The 12,589-nt window shown below is 62.6% G+C and overlaps 1 protein-coding gene across 4 annotated transcripts in view; it reads right to left on the bottom strand.

The window, feature by feature from the left end:
• Nucleotides 1-200: 200 nt before the first annotated feature.
• WNT7B (Wnt family member 7B) overlaps nucleotides 201-12,589 on the bottom strand; it is a 50,055-nt gene continuing 37,666 nt past the window's right edge. For all 4 annotated transcript variants that reach the window (XM_021091384.2, XM_085025378.1, XM_085025377.1 and 1 more), the window contains 2 exons: nucleotides 8,219-8,490; nucleotides 201-2,950 (listed from right to left, as the gene is read on the bottom strand). In XM_021091384.2, the coding sequence (XP_020947043.1) occupies nucleotides 2,471-2,950; nucleotides 8,219-8,490 (752 nt within the window). In that variant the 3' untranslated portion in view covers nucleotides 201-2,470. The remainder of the gene's footprint in view (nucleotides 2,951-8,218; nucleotides 8,491-12,589) is intronic.

Raw genomic sequence — 12,589 nt, 5'->3', positions numbered from 1 at the left:
ACCTAAGCGTCCCTGGAGGCAGGCCTGCCAGGGCCCCTACCCTGCACCATGGGACCTGGGCAAGTTGTGGGGGACGGTGAGGGAAGGACCGCCAGCCCAGACCCCGGAGGGGGGCCATGAAGTCAGGTGGGGGCCACCAGAGGGTGGAGGGGGATCCGGGGCAAGCGCCGCAGAAACGTCACGGGGCTCGACACACTCAATTCTCTGATTCCAGCTTTATTGGAGCTGAGCGCTCCCCTCCTGGGGAGGCCAGACACAGCCCGTGAGAAACCCGCCAGCTCTCCTGAAGTGGGGACACTGCGGGAACACACAGTGCCCTGGCCACCCCCGTCCCTGCCTGGGCCACACTGACCCCCCCACGCCCACCCAAGGGAAGGGCTGCGGCTGACATACCATCAGAGGAGGGTGGGCTCGGGGGCGGGGGGGCACCTGGTGGCCGAGGGACAGTGCGCAAGACTTGGTGGCATGGGGGGCCCCAAGGGTCCAAGGGTCTGTTTCAAGCAGAAGGAGGAGCCTGACTCGGGGACAGCACGGCCATCCCCCTGCCCTCCAGTACCCAGTGTAGGTCATAATAATTTAAAAGACACTATAGACATTTTGACACTATATAACAATATAAGTTAACCAGGTTCCTTGGCAGAGGACGCTAAGCCTGTGGACTCAGGGGTGTCCCGGAAACCGGGACAGGGAAAGGGGGCCAGGGGGCATTCACAGTGGCCTGGAAGCGCCCAGGACAGCAGCTGTTGGAGTGTTCTGGCATCATCAGGACAGACAGGGTGGACGCCAGGCCAGGGCCCAGTGTCACTCACCCCAGGCTAATGTCCAGCCCACTTGGCTGCTCGGTAGCCTGAAGACACATGTCCATGGGTTTCTGCGAGAGAAGACCCTAGATCCAGGGCAGGGATGAGCACGTGGGCAGTGGGGGGCACCAGAAGCCGTCCGTACACCACCCTTTCTGGCCCCAGACCGTCTCTCCCTCCGTGCCAGTTTCCCCAAGGAGGGTGGCAGCATCAGCAGAGGACACGTCCAGCCCGGAGTCCCAGGCTCCCAGGCAATCCCACCCCACACACAGTTGAGGACCGAGCAGAACCCTTTCCATTCCTGTCTCCCAGGTTTCGGGACGATCCGGGCTTCCAGGGAGGGTCTGCCTGGGGACCATGGGGGAGGGTCCAGAGGGCAGACAGCTGCTGGGACAGCAGGTGGGACCCTGGCAGAGCAACACCCTGGGTCCGAGTTGTCTCGGCATAGGGGTCGGGGCGAAGGACAAGGCCTGGGCAAGGAGACCACCAGAGAAACTCTCAAAGGCACCTCGAGGGGAGCGTGCACCCCAGTGAGGCTGGCAGCAGGGGAAGGGCACAGCCAGGTTTTTCAAGGCAGCGGGGTACCTCTCACCCTGGGTATCCCCAGAGCATGTGTGTCAGGGTCAGGAGCCCTAGGATGGGGGTTCAGAAGCCTCCACTCACAGCCTTGGGGTCTCCAGACTTGTGCTTGAGCCATTCTGGGCCTCAGGGTCCCCAATAAAGCAAACACCCCCTAAACTATCCCTTGTCCTACCAGCCCGCCCCGGGCACAGCACTGTCCTGGGGGTCCAGCTGGCTCCAAGGTGGGAGGGGGCTCCGTAAACGAGGGGGTGCCAGGCTGGTGGGGGGCTGGAAGGGCAGCTGCGTTAGGGAGGGGACGCAGCCCTCCTGGAAGCTGACATGGGTGACATTTCGATTGGCTAGATATAATCTTCAAAAGGAAGGAGAGAGGGGGCCAGAGGTCCCTGTCCATGGCTCTCCTCAGAGGCCATCTTGGGCCATGGCAGCCACCAAGCCCAGCTCACATGGGGACAACATGCACTGCCACATCCCCCTGGGACAGGGCCATGTGCAGGGATGCTCTCAGGGCGTACCCAGAGGCCAGAAGAGGAAGCAGAGGGCGGCAAGAGGGGATGTGCTAACACAGAGTACAGAGTTAGGACCGGCTACGCCTTAGTGCTAAAATCCTCTTCTGATACTAAGAAAACATAAATAATTTTTGTCAACATCTGCCCAGGCTGTCCCTGAGCCCAGTGACAGATGCGGCCTGGGAAAGAGTCCTTCAGTGTCCACACCACCAGGAGGGGGAGGAGGACACTCCGTGTCTTGTCGTTTTCCTTTCCAGAAGGTGTGTCTGTCCTTGAGGTTCACTTTCCCGGAGAAAAGAAAGGGAATTCACTGGTCGGTCCGGGACACCCATGTCATTGACCTAGGCCAGGTGATGGCCACTGTTCTGCCACGGGAGGGCACAGGAATGGCAGGAGGGAGCCCCTGGGGGGCAGGGAGAGGGTGACCCCCCCGTGGGAGCCCTCCTGCGCCTGGTGCTCCCACCTGCTCCACCCACCTCTGCACACAGCCAGCGGCCGAGCAGATGTGCAAAGGGCCGCGGGGCGGGGCCGCGGGGCGGTGTGGGCGGGGCCTCGGGGCGGGGCGGGGCGGGGCGGAGCCGCTCACTTGCAGGTGAAGACCTCAGTGCGCTCGCTGCACGTGTTGCACTTGACGAAGCAGCACCAGTGGAACTTGCAGTTGCACTGCCAGACCTTGGTGTACTGGTGGGTGTTGTACCCGCGGCCGCAGCACATGGTGTCGCAGCCGTCAGCCCCGGGCGAGGTGCGGTTGCACAGGCGGCCCTGCGTGCCCACGCTGCCCGTGGCCGCGTCCTCCTCGCAGTAGTTGGGCGACTTCTCGATGTACACCAGGTCCGTCTCCATGGGCTTCTGGTAGCTGCGCAGCTGCTTGATGCGCAGGAAGGTGGGCTGCCGCAGGCGGCTGGCGCGCACTACCTCCACCTGCACCGCCACGTTGTACTTCTCCTTGAGCAAGTGGCCCACCTCGCGGAACTTGGGCAGCGTGGTCCAGCACGTCTTGGTGGTGCACGAGCCCGACACGCCGTGGCACTTGCACTCCAGCTTCATGCGCTCCTCCAGGACCTGCGGGCCACCGGGGCGGGCTCAGTGTGGGCGGGGCCTGGGGCCCCCCAGCCGCCGCCCGCCACGCCCCCTCCACCTGACCTGGCACTGGCTCCGCACTTCCCGCTGTGGGACCCCTCTTCTGGGTTCTTTTCTCTCCGAGCCTCAGTCTCCTCATCTGCTAAACGGGGCTGCTGAGGGGAGGTCCCTACCACAGAGGACCTTGCAAGGGTCCCACGAGAACAGTCAGAACTAGGCAGGGCATGGTGTACCTTTTCCAAACTGTACGGCTAAATTCTCGCAGCCCTTCAGGGAGCTGCGGGCAGATGTGCTGATGAGGACACTGAGGCGCAGGGGGCCGTGGGACTTGCTGCAGGTCACAGAGCAGTGGGTGGAGAGGTCAGTGGCTGCACCCATCCAGGCTGGGGGAGGCACCTCTTGGTGGTACCAGGTCCAGCCTCAGCAGGTGCCTAATAGGTGTGGATTCTCCACTCCTGTCTCCCCCACTGCCCACCCTCATGCCTGGCATGTAGTTGGCGCTTAATAAAGGGCTGTAGAGGGAAAGCCTGGTATGCACATGGATCTCTGTACGCCTTTGCTGAAGGACGGAGTGGGGCGGGCACGAGGCGAGTGCACGGATCAGTGAGACCAGGCGTGCCGTCTGCTGGGAAGCCGCTCTCGGACGGGTGTTGTTCTTTCTCCCCAGCTCCCCCGAGGGCCCGAGATGGGTGCAGCCGTGTGTTTTCCTTGGGCCTCCCTCCTTGGCCCCGGAAGGCCAATTCCCAGAGCCAGCCCTGACCCCAGGCACTCATTTACCCGGATCGAAAGAGCCCTGCCAGCCAGGCCTGATTAAAGATGGAGAATCATTAGCTGCCACCCCACCGCTGCTCAAGGGCCATTTGTCAGCTGTCCCGGCACCCTCTGGCCTCACTTTGACAGCCCAGCCTACAGGGTCTTGGCCACCCTGTGCCCCCTGGGCCAGAACCCCAGCCCTGACCCTCAGTGAATGAATGAGGGAAGGAAGGAAGGAAGGAAAAGAGAGAGAGAAACATCCCACGAGGTTGGCTACTGCTGCAATCAGTTTCCCTGCCCGACCACACGGGGCTCTGGACCAAGGCGAGGAGCTCCGGGGCTCAGAGTCCAGGTGGGAAACAGATGGAAACTGAGACACAGAGCAGCGAAGGGCAGGGGCTGTGAGAGCCCGTGAGAGCCTGTCCCTGGCCCGGGGAGGGGGTGCTGCCTGCAGGGATGGGGCTTCCTGGAGGAGGCGGTGCCTATACCAGGTGCTGCTGGAGGGGTGAAAGATTGTTCCAGGAGAAGGGGCAGTGCAGACAAGGTCTGGGGCGCTGTCACCATCACCAGGTAGGGACAATCCGGCCCACATGGACATGACATGAGCGCTGGGTGGCCCCTGAGGCTGGCGGTCTGGAGTTTGGAGGGTGAGGTTCTTATCCGGCTAGCCGTGGGGGAAGCCGAGGCAGGGAGCACCCCAATTCCGGGGGAGGGGCTGGGGGTCAGGTCTGGGGAATACTCAGAACTGGAATTGCAGGGCTTGGTGACTGTGTCCTGGGGTGTTTGGGTCGAAGGCACTGGCCAGAAGCCTGGTCTGGGGGTCTGCGCGAAGGGCGGAACCCTCTCACCCCAGAAAAGTCCATCGGGGCCCCTTCTCGGCCCCCTGTCCCTCTCCCCCCACTCCTGTCCATCCCATAGGACCTCTCCGTCCCCTCCCCCATCCCAACCCCGTGTTCATCCCCTCCCCCATAGCCCCTCCCCCCACCCATCTGCCCTTCAAGGCTGGGAAGCTTCTCCTCCCCCGGCCATGGATGCTCCCAGCCCAGGGAGCAGTTCACCTCTCCCCATGCTGCTGGCCCAGGAGGTTCCTCCTCAGATGGGCAGTGATGGCCAGGAACCTGACAGGAGTGTCCAGGCCAGCATTTGTGCAGGCCGGGTGGCCCAGGCTTCATTGCCACCTCTGTGCCCACTTCAGCCTGCTGAACAGCTGTCCCCACACCTCACCCCGAACCCCTTCCCTTCACGTGCAGATCCTGTGTGACCAGGCCAGGGACAGCAGGCAGATGACATTGATTGGGTAGCCGTTTGTAGAGCAAGAGGCTGAATCCTCGCTTGCCTGGCTCCCTAGGCCCGAGCCTCTTCTGAGAAGTGACCACAGGATTTAAGAATGTGCTGTTTCTGTCTCCAGCGCCCTCACGATAAGGGCGACAGCGGCGGTGGCGCCAGCCCCTCTGCTCCCAGAGACCACCTGGGAGGGTGCAGCGTGACCCACCTTGCCCAGGGGAGCTGGTGGCTGAGCAGGGCCCCTCCCCTGGGCCTCACCCCCACCCCCCAGGCCTAGGTAGTCAGGGGTGGGTAGGGGCGCTCTAGAAAGGGCTGATGGGGTTCTTTCCAGAATAAGGGATGGCCCACAATCTGGGGACGGTGTTCAGTTACAGCCAAGGTCCGGGGAGTCCCCGGGTTGGTGAACCGACATCCCGAGGGAGCCTGGACTTGAGCAGGTCTCCCCGCCCCACCTGTCTGACCCTGACCACCAGGACTGCTAGTCTGGGGTGGGCTGAAGGATGTCCCCCAGAGATTCGGGTCCATGCAGAACCTCAGAACGCAACCTTATCTGGAAACAGGGACTTTGCAGGTGTAATTAAGGCGAGACTCATCCTAGATCAGGGTGGGCCCCAACCCAAGGACACGTGTCCTTACAAGAGACAGAGGAGGAAGGAGCACAGACACAGAAGGGGCCACTGAAGACAAAGGCTGAGACCCGAAGAGGCGGCCATGAGCCCGGGAGCGCCCAGCCGCCAGGAGCTGGAAGAGGCAGGAAGGCTCCGGAACCCTCGGAGGGAGCTCGGCCCTGCCCACATCTTGAGTCAGGACTTCTGCTCTATGAAGGCATACAGTTCTCTCGTGTTCAGCCACCCCGCGTGCGGGACTTCGTGGCGGCAGCCTTGGCTTCCTCTCCATCAGGGATGCCAAAGCCCAGGGCCCTGGGCAAGTGGGAGGGGGTTGGGGGTGGGCCCGGCTGCTCATCCTGCGCCCCAGGATGAGGGGGGTCTCTGAAGGTCTGGACTCAGTTCTCTAAAGCCACATCCACGCCACCTCCACCCCGCACTCCTGGATGGACCCCGGCCCCGAGCGTCACTGTGTAGCCACACCCATTGGCCTCTTCCCAGGGCTCAGACCCCACATGTGCTGCACAGCTCCATGGGGTGGGGGCTATTGGGGGGCAGTGGGGGGAGGGGTACCAGGTGCACCCCCCCCCGACAGTGCCAATGAGGGGATTGACTCAGCAGAGGGACAGGGCCAGCCAGGGCCTCAGAGACAGTTGGGGACAGCGCTGGCAGGAGAATCCTGGCTGCTGGCCATTCCTGTGGCCGCCCTGTCCCTGACCCTGCTCACCTGCTCCCTTGGCCCCGACGGTCTGCTTCTCCCCAGTTCACGGCTTCACCTGAGTCCCAGACCCCCAGCGTGCTGACCCTCCTCCATCCTTATCCCCCTGAACAGGTCGGGCCCCACCCCCAAGCTCCTTGTTCTCCTGCCTCCCGGCTCCCCCAGGGCCCAGCTCTGCTTGCCTGCATTTCCTTATGCCTTTGACCACCTATTAACTGCCAGACACCCCACCCACGCAGCCACCCACCCTCTGAGTCCCCAAGTGTAAAGCAGGGACAGTGAGCCTGTCCTCCTGGAGGTGTGGGAAACCTCAGGCCCTAAGCCGCTGCAGGGCCGTGGAGCAGTTCAGAGAGAGGCAGCGCCTCCTCCAGGGAGCCCTCCTGGTTTCTCCCTGTCACCGAATCTCTCCTTCCCCTGCCCTCCCGGACACAGACCACCATTTGCTTCTGCCGAAAGAGTGGGGCCTAGGTGCTCCCTGCAAGCTCCTTGGAGGCAAAGACGGGCACTCATTTCTTCACTCACGTGTTGGCTGGACAATAATTTAATAACCACCTGCTGCGTGGAAAACTCCACATCTACAAAATGAAGTCGCACCCTGGGCCTGGCATTCAAGGATCACTCCAGGCCAGCCCCTGCTTACTTCTCAAGCCCCGTCTCACCCCCACCTCGTGCTCCCACCATCCTGAACCATTTGCAGCTTTCCTCCTACCCCTGCTCCCCTGTCCCTGCTCTCCCCAGTCCTGGCACATCCTTCAAGGCCCCATTTGGCCACCACTGCCCCCAGGAAGCTACTTCCTCAGGTCCCTGGCTCTCACTGTCTCTGGGCACGGTCCCTGCTCCCCTGGTGTGGACTCCATCGGGGCTTGGGAGCTCCCACGCCCAGGGTCATGTCTCACTCTCCCTGGTCCCTGTGCCTGGCATTACGCTTGGCACACAGGAGGGGCAGGGAGCAGTGTTTGAGTGAAGGAGCTTAGCTACGGGCCCTGGGGCAGAGGGCAGCTCTTTGCCTGGAGAGGCAAGTCTGCCCCGGGTCTGCTGGAGCCCCACGGCCCTGGCGCCCTGGGTGCAGCCCCCCGGCTGCAGAGCCAGATCCGAGGCGTTCCGCTTGGCTGGCTGCCCTATCTCGGGCCATCTCGCCGCCATGGCGGCCGCTCCTCCCAGCCCAGTATCTGGGGCCCTCATCTCCCTGAGGCGGGGCTGGACTCGCCCTGACTTCTTCCCCAGTGCGTCCCGACTTGCATGTCCTCGTTTATCACCCACTGCGCCGCTTCCCACCCCACGCGTGAAGCTGGCTGCTCCGCAAGAGCCCCCAACTCAGTTTCCGCCCTTCCTCAGCCTGCTCCTGCTGCCCGGGCACACCCCTCCCTCGAGTCTCCCATGGCAATCTGAGCCAAAGGCCGTCTCCTCCGGGAAGTCTTTTCGGATGTATTAGCATGCTCCCTCTAGGAGCAGGTCAGGGACATGGACTGTGGCCCAGGGGTCTCCCCCACCCTTGGGTTCCCCGCCGGCCCGGCTCCCACCTTGTGTGCAAAGAGGGTCCCTGTCTCATCCCTGCCGCCCACCAGCTGGGGGCGATGGGCTCATCACTTCATCACTCCCGGACTCAGTTTTCAAACCTCAATAATGGGAACAGTAAGGTCCACCTCTTAGGGCTGCTGAGAAGGACAGAGTGACGGCCTGTGCTCAGCACTACCCACCTAGCACCGTCGGGGTTCAGTGGACCCATTCCCTCTGCTGGGAGAGGTGCCCAAATCTCCGAGAGGTCCAGGCCCTACCTGGGAGATGCCTCGGTCACACCTGACTCAGGTCTGCCCCGCCCCGCCAGCCCCGCCCTCTGATCGCCCCGCCCCCTCTGTTCGCCCCGCCCCCTCTCCCCGGCGCCCCCCATACCTTCCTGCCCGCCTCGTTGTTGTGCAGGTTCATGAGGCGCCGGGCGTTTTTCTTGATCTCGCGGGCGTCCACGAAGCGCCGGGAGAAGTCGATGCCGTAGCGCACGTCGGCGGAGCAGCCGCCCCACTTCCAGCCCTCGGCCTGGTTGTAGTAACCCTGCTTCTCGCGGTCGCACCCGCAGTTGCTCAGGTTGCCCTGGCTGCAGGCGGCGGTGACAGCGTGGGCCACGCCGGCGGCGGTGATGGCATACGTGAAGGCGGCCTCACGGCTCCCTGCGTGGAGGGGACGAGTGCAGACGGTGAAGCCCCTCGGGCGCCCCGTGGGCTCGGGGGACCCAGTGTCCGGCCCTGGTCCTGCTTCCGGCAGGCGGTGTGTGACCTGGGCTCAGCCCTTGCCCTCGCTGAGCTTCTGACTCAGCCAAATGGGACTGATGGAAGGCACCCTTGCAGGGTTCTGGTGAGGACAGTACACAGTGGGCGCTCAGTGCATGCCGCGGCCGTGCCCCCAGAACGTAGGACACTCCTCTTCCTGTCCTAGGAGCCTGGGGTGGAGGGGCCCATGTTCCTCCTGGGAGACAGCAGTGAGGGGATCCTGGGGGGGTGCCTGAGGTCTGCACCTCTGCCAGCCTCCAGCGCTGCTCTTCGGGAGCCAGCTCTGATCCCTTTGCAGGTCATGCTGATCCCTTTGGGGGCACCCACCCCACCGGCCAGGAGCCAGGCAGAATGCCCCCAGCTCAGGGAACCCCCGTTCTCCATTGCCGTCTCTCTCTTTCTAACCACTGTCACCCCATCACCAGGCCCAGGGCTCTGGAATCTCTCTTCTCCAACACCCCTGCCTGCTTCAGGGGCCCCAAACTGCCAGATTTGAATGCCAGGCTTTCCTGCCTCCCTCACCCCCCAGGCACCATCCAGGTTGGCCCAAAGTGTAGTTCTGCACACATATGCACCACACGCACACACACATGCACCACTCGCGCACACACCTTCTCCCCCTCCTCAGCCTGACCTGGGAAGGGGAGGCCTGCCGGCCAAGCCTGAAGGTCATGCCCAGATGGACCCCCAGCCCCCTCTCCCCATCCTCTACCCAAAACAACAGCTCATATTCTGGTGCTGCTCTCATGCTCCTGGAGCTTTCCTGGTCTTTGTGGTGGAATCACCTTCCCTTCATGCCCCAGTTTGAACAACTTTCCAAAGCCAGTCACAGAGTCTTCTCCTCCAGGCAGCCTTCCCAGACCACCTGCCAGACCCCGCCTCAGTGAGGTCCCTGTTCCCTGAGGGGCTCGCTTCTCTGGGGTCCCTGTTCCCTGGGGTTTCTCTCCCATTCAGAGTGAGGACAAGGGTGAGACCCACTGGAGGGCAGAGGAGGTGGCCTCTGCCATCACAGAGGGGATTATAGCTTCCTGGAAACTTCTAACGTCTGGGAAGAGCTGAGAGGAGGTTGGTGTCCCATGTCCCTCCCCCCCGCACCACACACACCCAGAAAGATCAGCGTCTGCAAAGCGCACAGAGCGGCCCTGCCCTCCAGGGCCCTGCTGCCCGTCCAGTGTTCCCCCCTCCCCGGGGGGCAAGGGTGGGAGGGGGCCTTCCTGCCCACACGTTCCGACTGGGGGACTGCTTCATGAGAAGCTATCTCAGCACAGTGACTGCCTCTTAGAGGAGCACCCAGGAGCCCTGGTCCCTGTCCTGGTCCCTGCACTGTCGAGGCCACCAGCCAGGAGCCCCAGACAGACACAGGGACAGAGAGAGGATGGTGTGACATGGCGTACTGACTTCCTTGCTGCTGGCGTTGATCTCGCCCCAGCCCAGCAGGGCCTGCCGACGAGCTCACACACGGGCATGCGCAGGCAGAGGAGGTGGCGGAGAACTGGTCAGGGGTCCCAGAAGGGGAGGTGACTGGAGCTCCGAGGGCAGGGGCACAGGGAACCATGGCACCTCAAAGGATGCCTTGACCTGCCTCTCTGGGAGTAGGGTGGGTTGGGGGGTGGAGTCAGGGAAGGCTTCCTATAGGGGGTGACATCTTAAATGGTCTTAGTGAGAAATATGAGTTAATCCCTGCGGGGCCCGTGAGTGTGTGTGTGTCTGAGTATGTGAGTGTGTGTGCACAATGTATGTTGTGTGGGGGTGTGTGGCAGGTGTGCACTCCTGGTGCACAAAAGGGCAGGGACAGAAGTGTGAAACAGCTTGGTGCTGCTGGTGCTGGAAGCACGAGATCTAGAGTAATAAGTGGTGGCCAAGGACCAAGGGAGCCAGAGATGTCCCTTGAGCAGATGGCACTTTCTGCACAGGTGCGGGGGTGGGGCGAGAGGCTGTGGGACTTGGATCTGAGAGCTCGCTCTGGCAACACGAGGGATGGGGACCCTGTGCTTACGTCATCATCACCGCAACACTCAGCTGCTCTGGTCGCACCAGCGCCCCTCTATCCCCTAGCACGTGCTCTCATCCAAACTTGACAATCGTGCCAGAGGTTTCCTTCTTATTTCCATCTCACAGGTGAGGACACCGAGGCACACAGAAGATATGAAACTAGGTGTTAGTGGCTGAAGCAGGATTTGAACCCAGGCAATGGAATCAAAGCCCAGCGAGGCAGAGGGAGGGACTCAGGGCCTGGGGCGCGGGTCAGCGGAGGCCACCCTGCCCCCAGCTTGGCCCCTTTGCAGCTAAGTAACCTTGGGCAGGAGGCCAGGAGAAGAAGCATCCCTCCTTGCGGAGGGGATGCAGGGTTGGGACCACCTGTGGGCTGAGACGTGGGGGGGGGCGGTGCTTGCCCTCTGTGAACGCTGATTGGACGCTGAGGGCGGAGGGGGGGGAGCTAGCCTCGGAGTGGGCGTGTCACAAGCTAGGCGCCCCGCAGAGGCTTAGAAACCCCGGGGTTGTGTAATCACACCTAGAGGCCAGGCTGTCAGAGTTAAAAGTCCTACCACCAAGCCCTGCCTGAGCTAGGATGAGGTGGGCGTGCCCTCGGAGGCCCTGGACCCACCGCAGCCCTCGACTTCCTTCTTCCCCAAATGCCCTTCCCCAACAGCGGCCAGGCCAGATCGGGACCTCCCACGTCCTCCACCCAAAAGCCCCCAGGCTGGCAAGTAGCGCCGAGGCCAGGCCTGTGTGTTTGGAGGGCATTCCCCCAAACCCTCCCTTCCCTCCGTGCTTTCTGCTCCCGCCTGCCTTCTGCCCGGGCCCAGCTCAGACCCAGTTACTCATCAGTTACTCACCAGGCTGCCACTCCCGCTAATTCCTTTTTTATTTGGTTTTAATGAGCCAAACCCTCTCATCTCACCATGGAGACAAGGGGGAGGTGAGCAGTGAGAGAGTCGTAGTGCAGTTTGGGAGAATTAAGGGGGTTGGCCAGGAGTCCTGGATGGAGGGGTCCCCCCGCGCCGGCACCCAGCCCGGAGGCCCCATTTCATGGCGCCGGATTGGAGGGCTTCCCAATGTGCCCCCCAGGGTCACGGTGCACTGGGGAATGAGGGAGGGAGGAGCCAGTTCCCTCCCCAAATCACCACTGGGGCCTTCCTGCAGTCCCAGTGAGCCACCTGCTTGTCCTCTAGGGTGAGACCGAGCAAGTGCTTAGATTTAGAAAGAAGCCCCTTGAAACTGCGAGCCTTGCCCAGCAAACACTGATGGCTCCCCCGGGCCTCTGAGATGCCCTCAAGCCCACTCATCTCGCCCACCCCTCCCTGAAGCCCTGCTTGGCCAGGTCCAGCAGTCTGTCTGCCTGTGGGCAGGTGCAGCTGCCTCCTGCGCAGACGTTTCCGGAATAGAGAGCAGCCTGATTCCCCGCTGCCTGCCCTGGGGGGCGCAGGCCCCCTTTCTGCTGGCATTCCCAAGTGTCTGCCACTCGCCCAGGCCTGGGAGGCCCCCTACCCCCAGATGCCCCACCCAGTGAAGCCCTCTCTTCTGGGCTTCTGCCAGGTGCCCCAGGGGCTGTGGAGGGGGGAGGGTAGGATCCCTGTCTGATTCTTTGGTGTACCCCCACCTGCAGCATTATTCCCTGAGCCTGCAGGTTGAGCGGGGCTGGGGCTGGACCCACGACACCCATCACCTTCTTTTTTCTCCTTGACCACCCCATGGGATAGATCCTCTTGATGAGACCCATCTCACAGATGAAAACACTGAGCCTCAGAGACAGGAAGTGCTTTGCTCCACGGAGTAGCAGTAATGGCATCTGAGCAGAGCGGCAGCTGCAGATGCGTCTGGGAAAGGGGTGGGAGTTGGGTAAAGGCAGCATGGACAATCTATTTGGGGCCAGCAGCTGTCCTGGGGTACACTTTGGTCTTGGGAAGCCAAGGGGTCCCTCTTGGGATCCAGAGCCCATGCCAGCATGGATCTGCACCCTCGGACACCCCAGAGCCCCCAGCAGTGTCCTGCAGTCTGT

The sequence above is a fragment of the Sus scrofa genome, chromosome 5 (assembly GCF_054392235.1).
Source record: "Sus scrofa isolate SSC_HxYL_T2T_F1_AM1 chromosome 5, Sscrofa_HxYL_maternal_Yorkshire_Landrace_v2.0, whole genome shotgun sequence".
NCBI classification, from domain to species: Eukaryota; Metazoa; Chordata; class Mammalia; order Artiodactyla; family Suidae; genus Sus; species Sus scrofa.
Note: the sequence above shows the minus strand (reverse complement) of the source record. Positions and strands in the feature narration are given on the sequence as shown.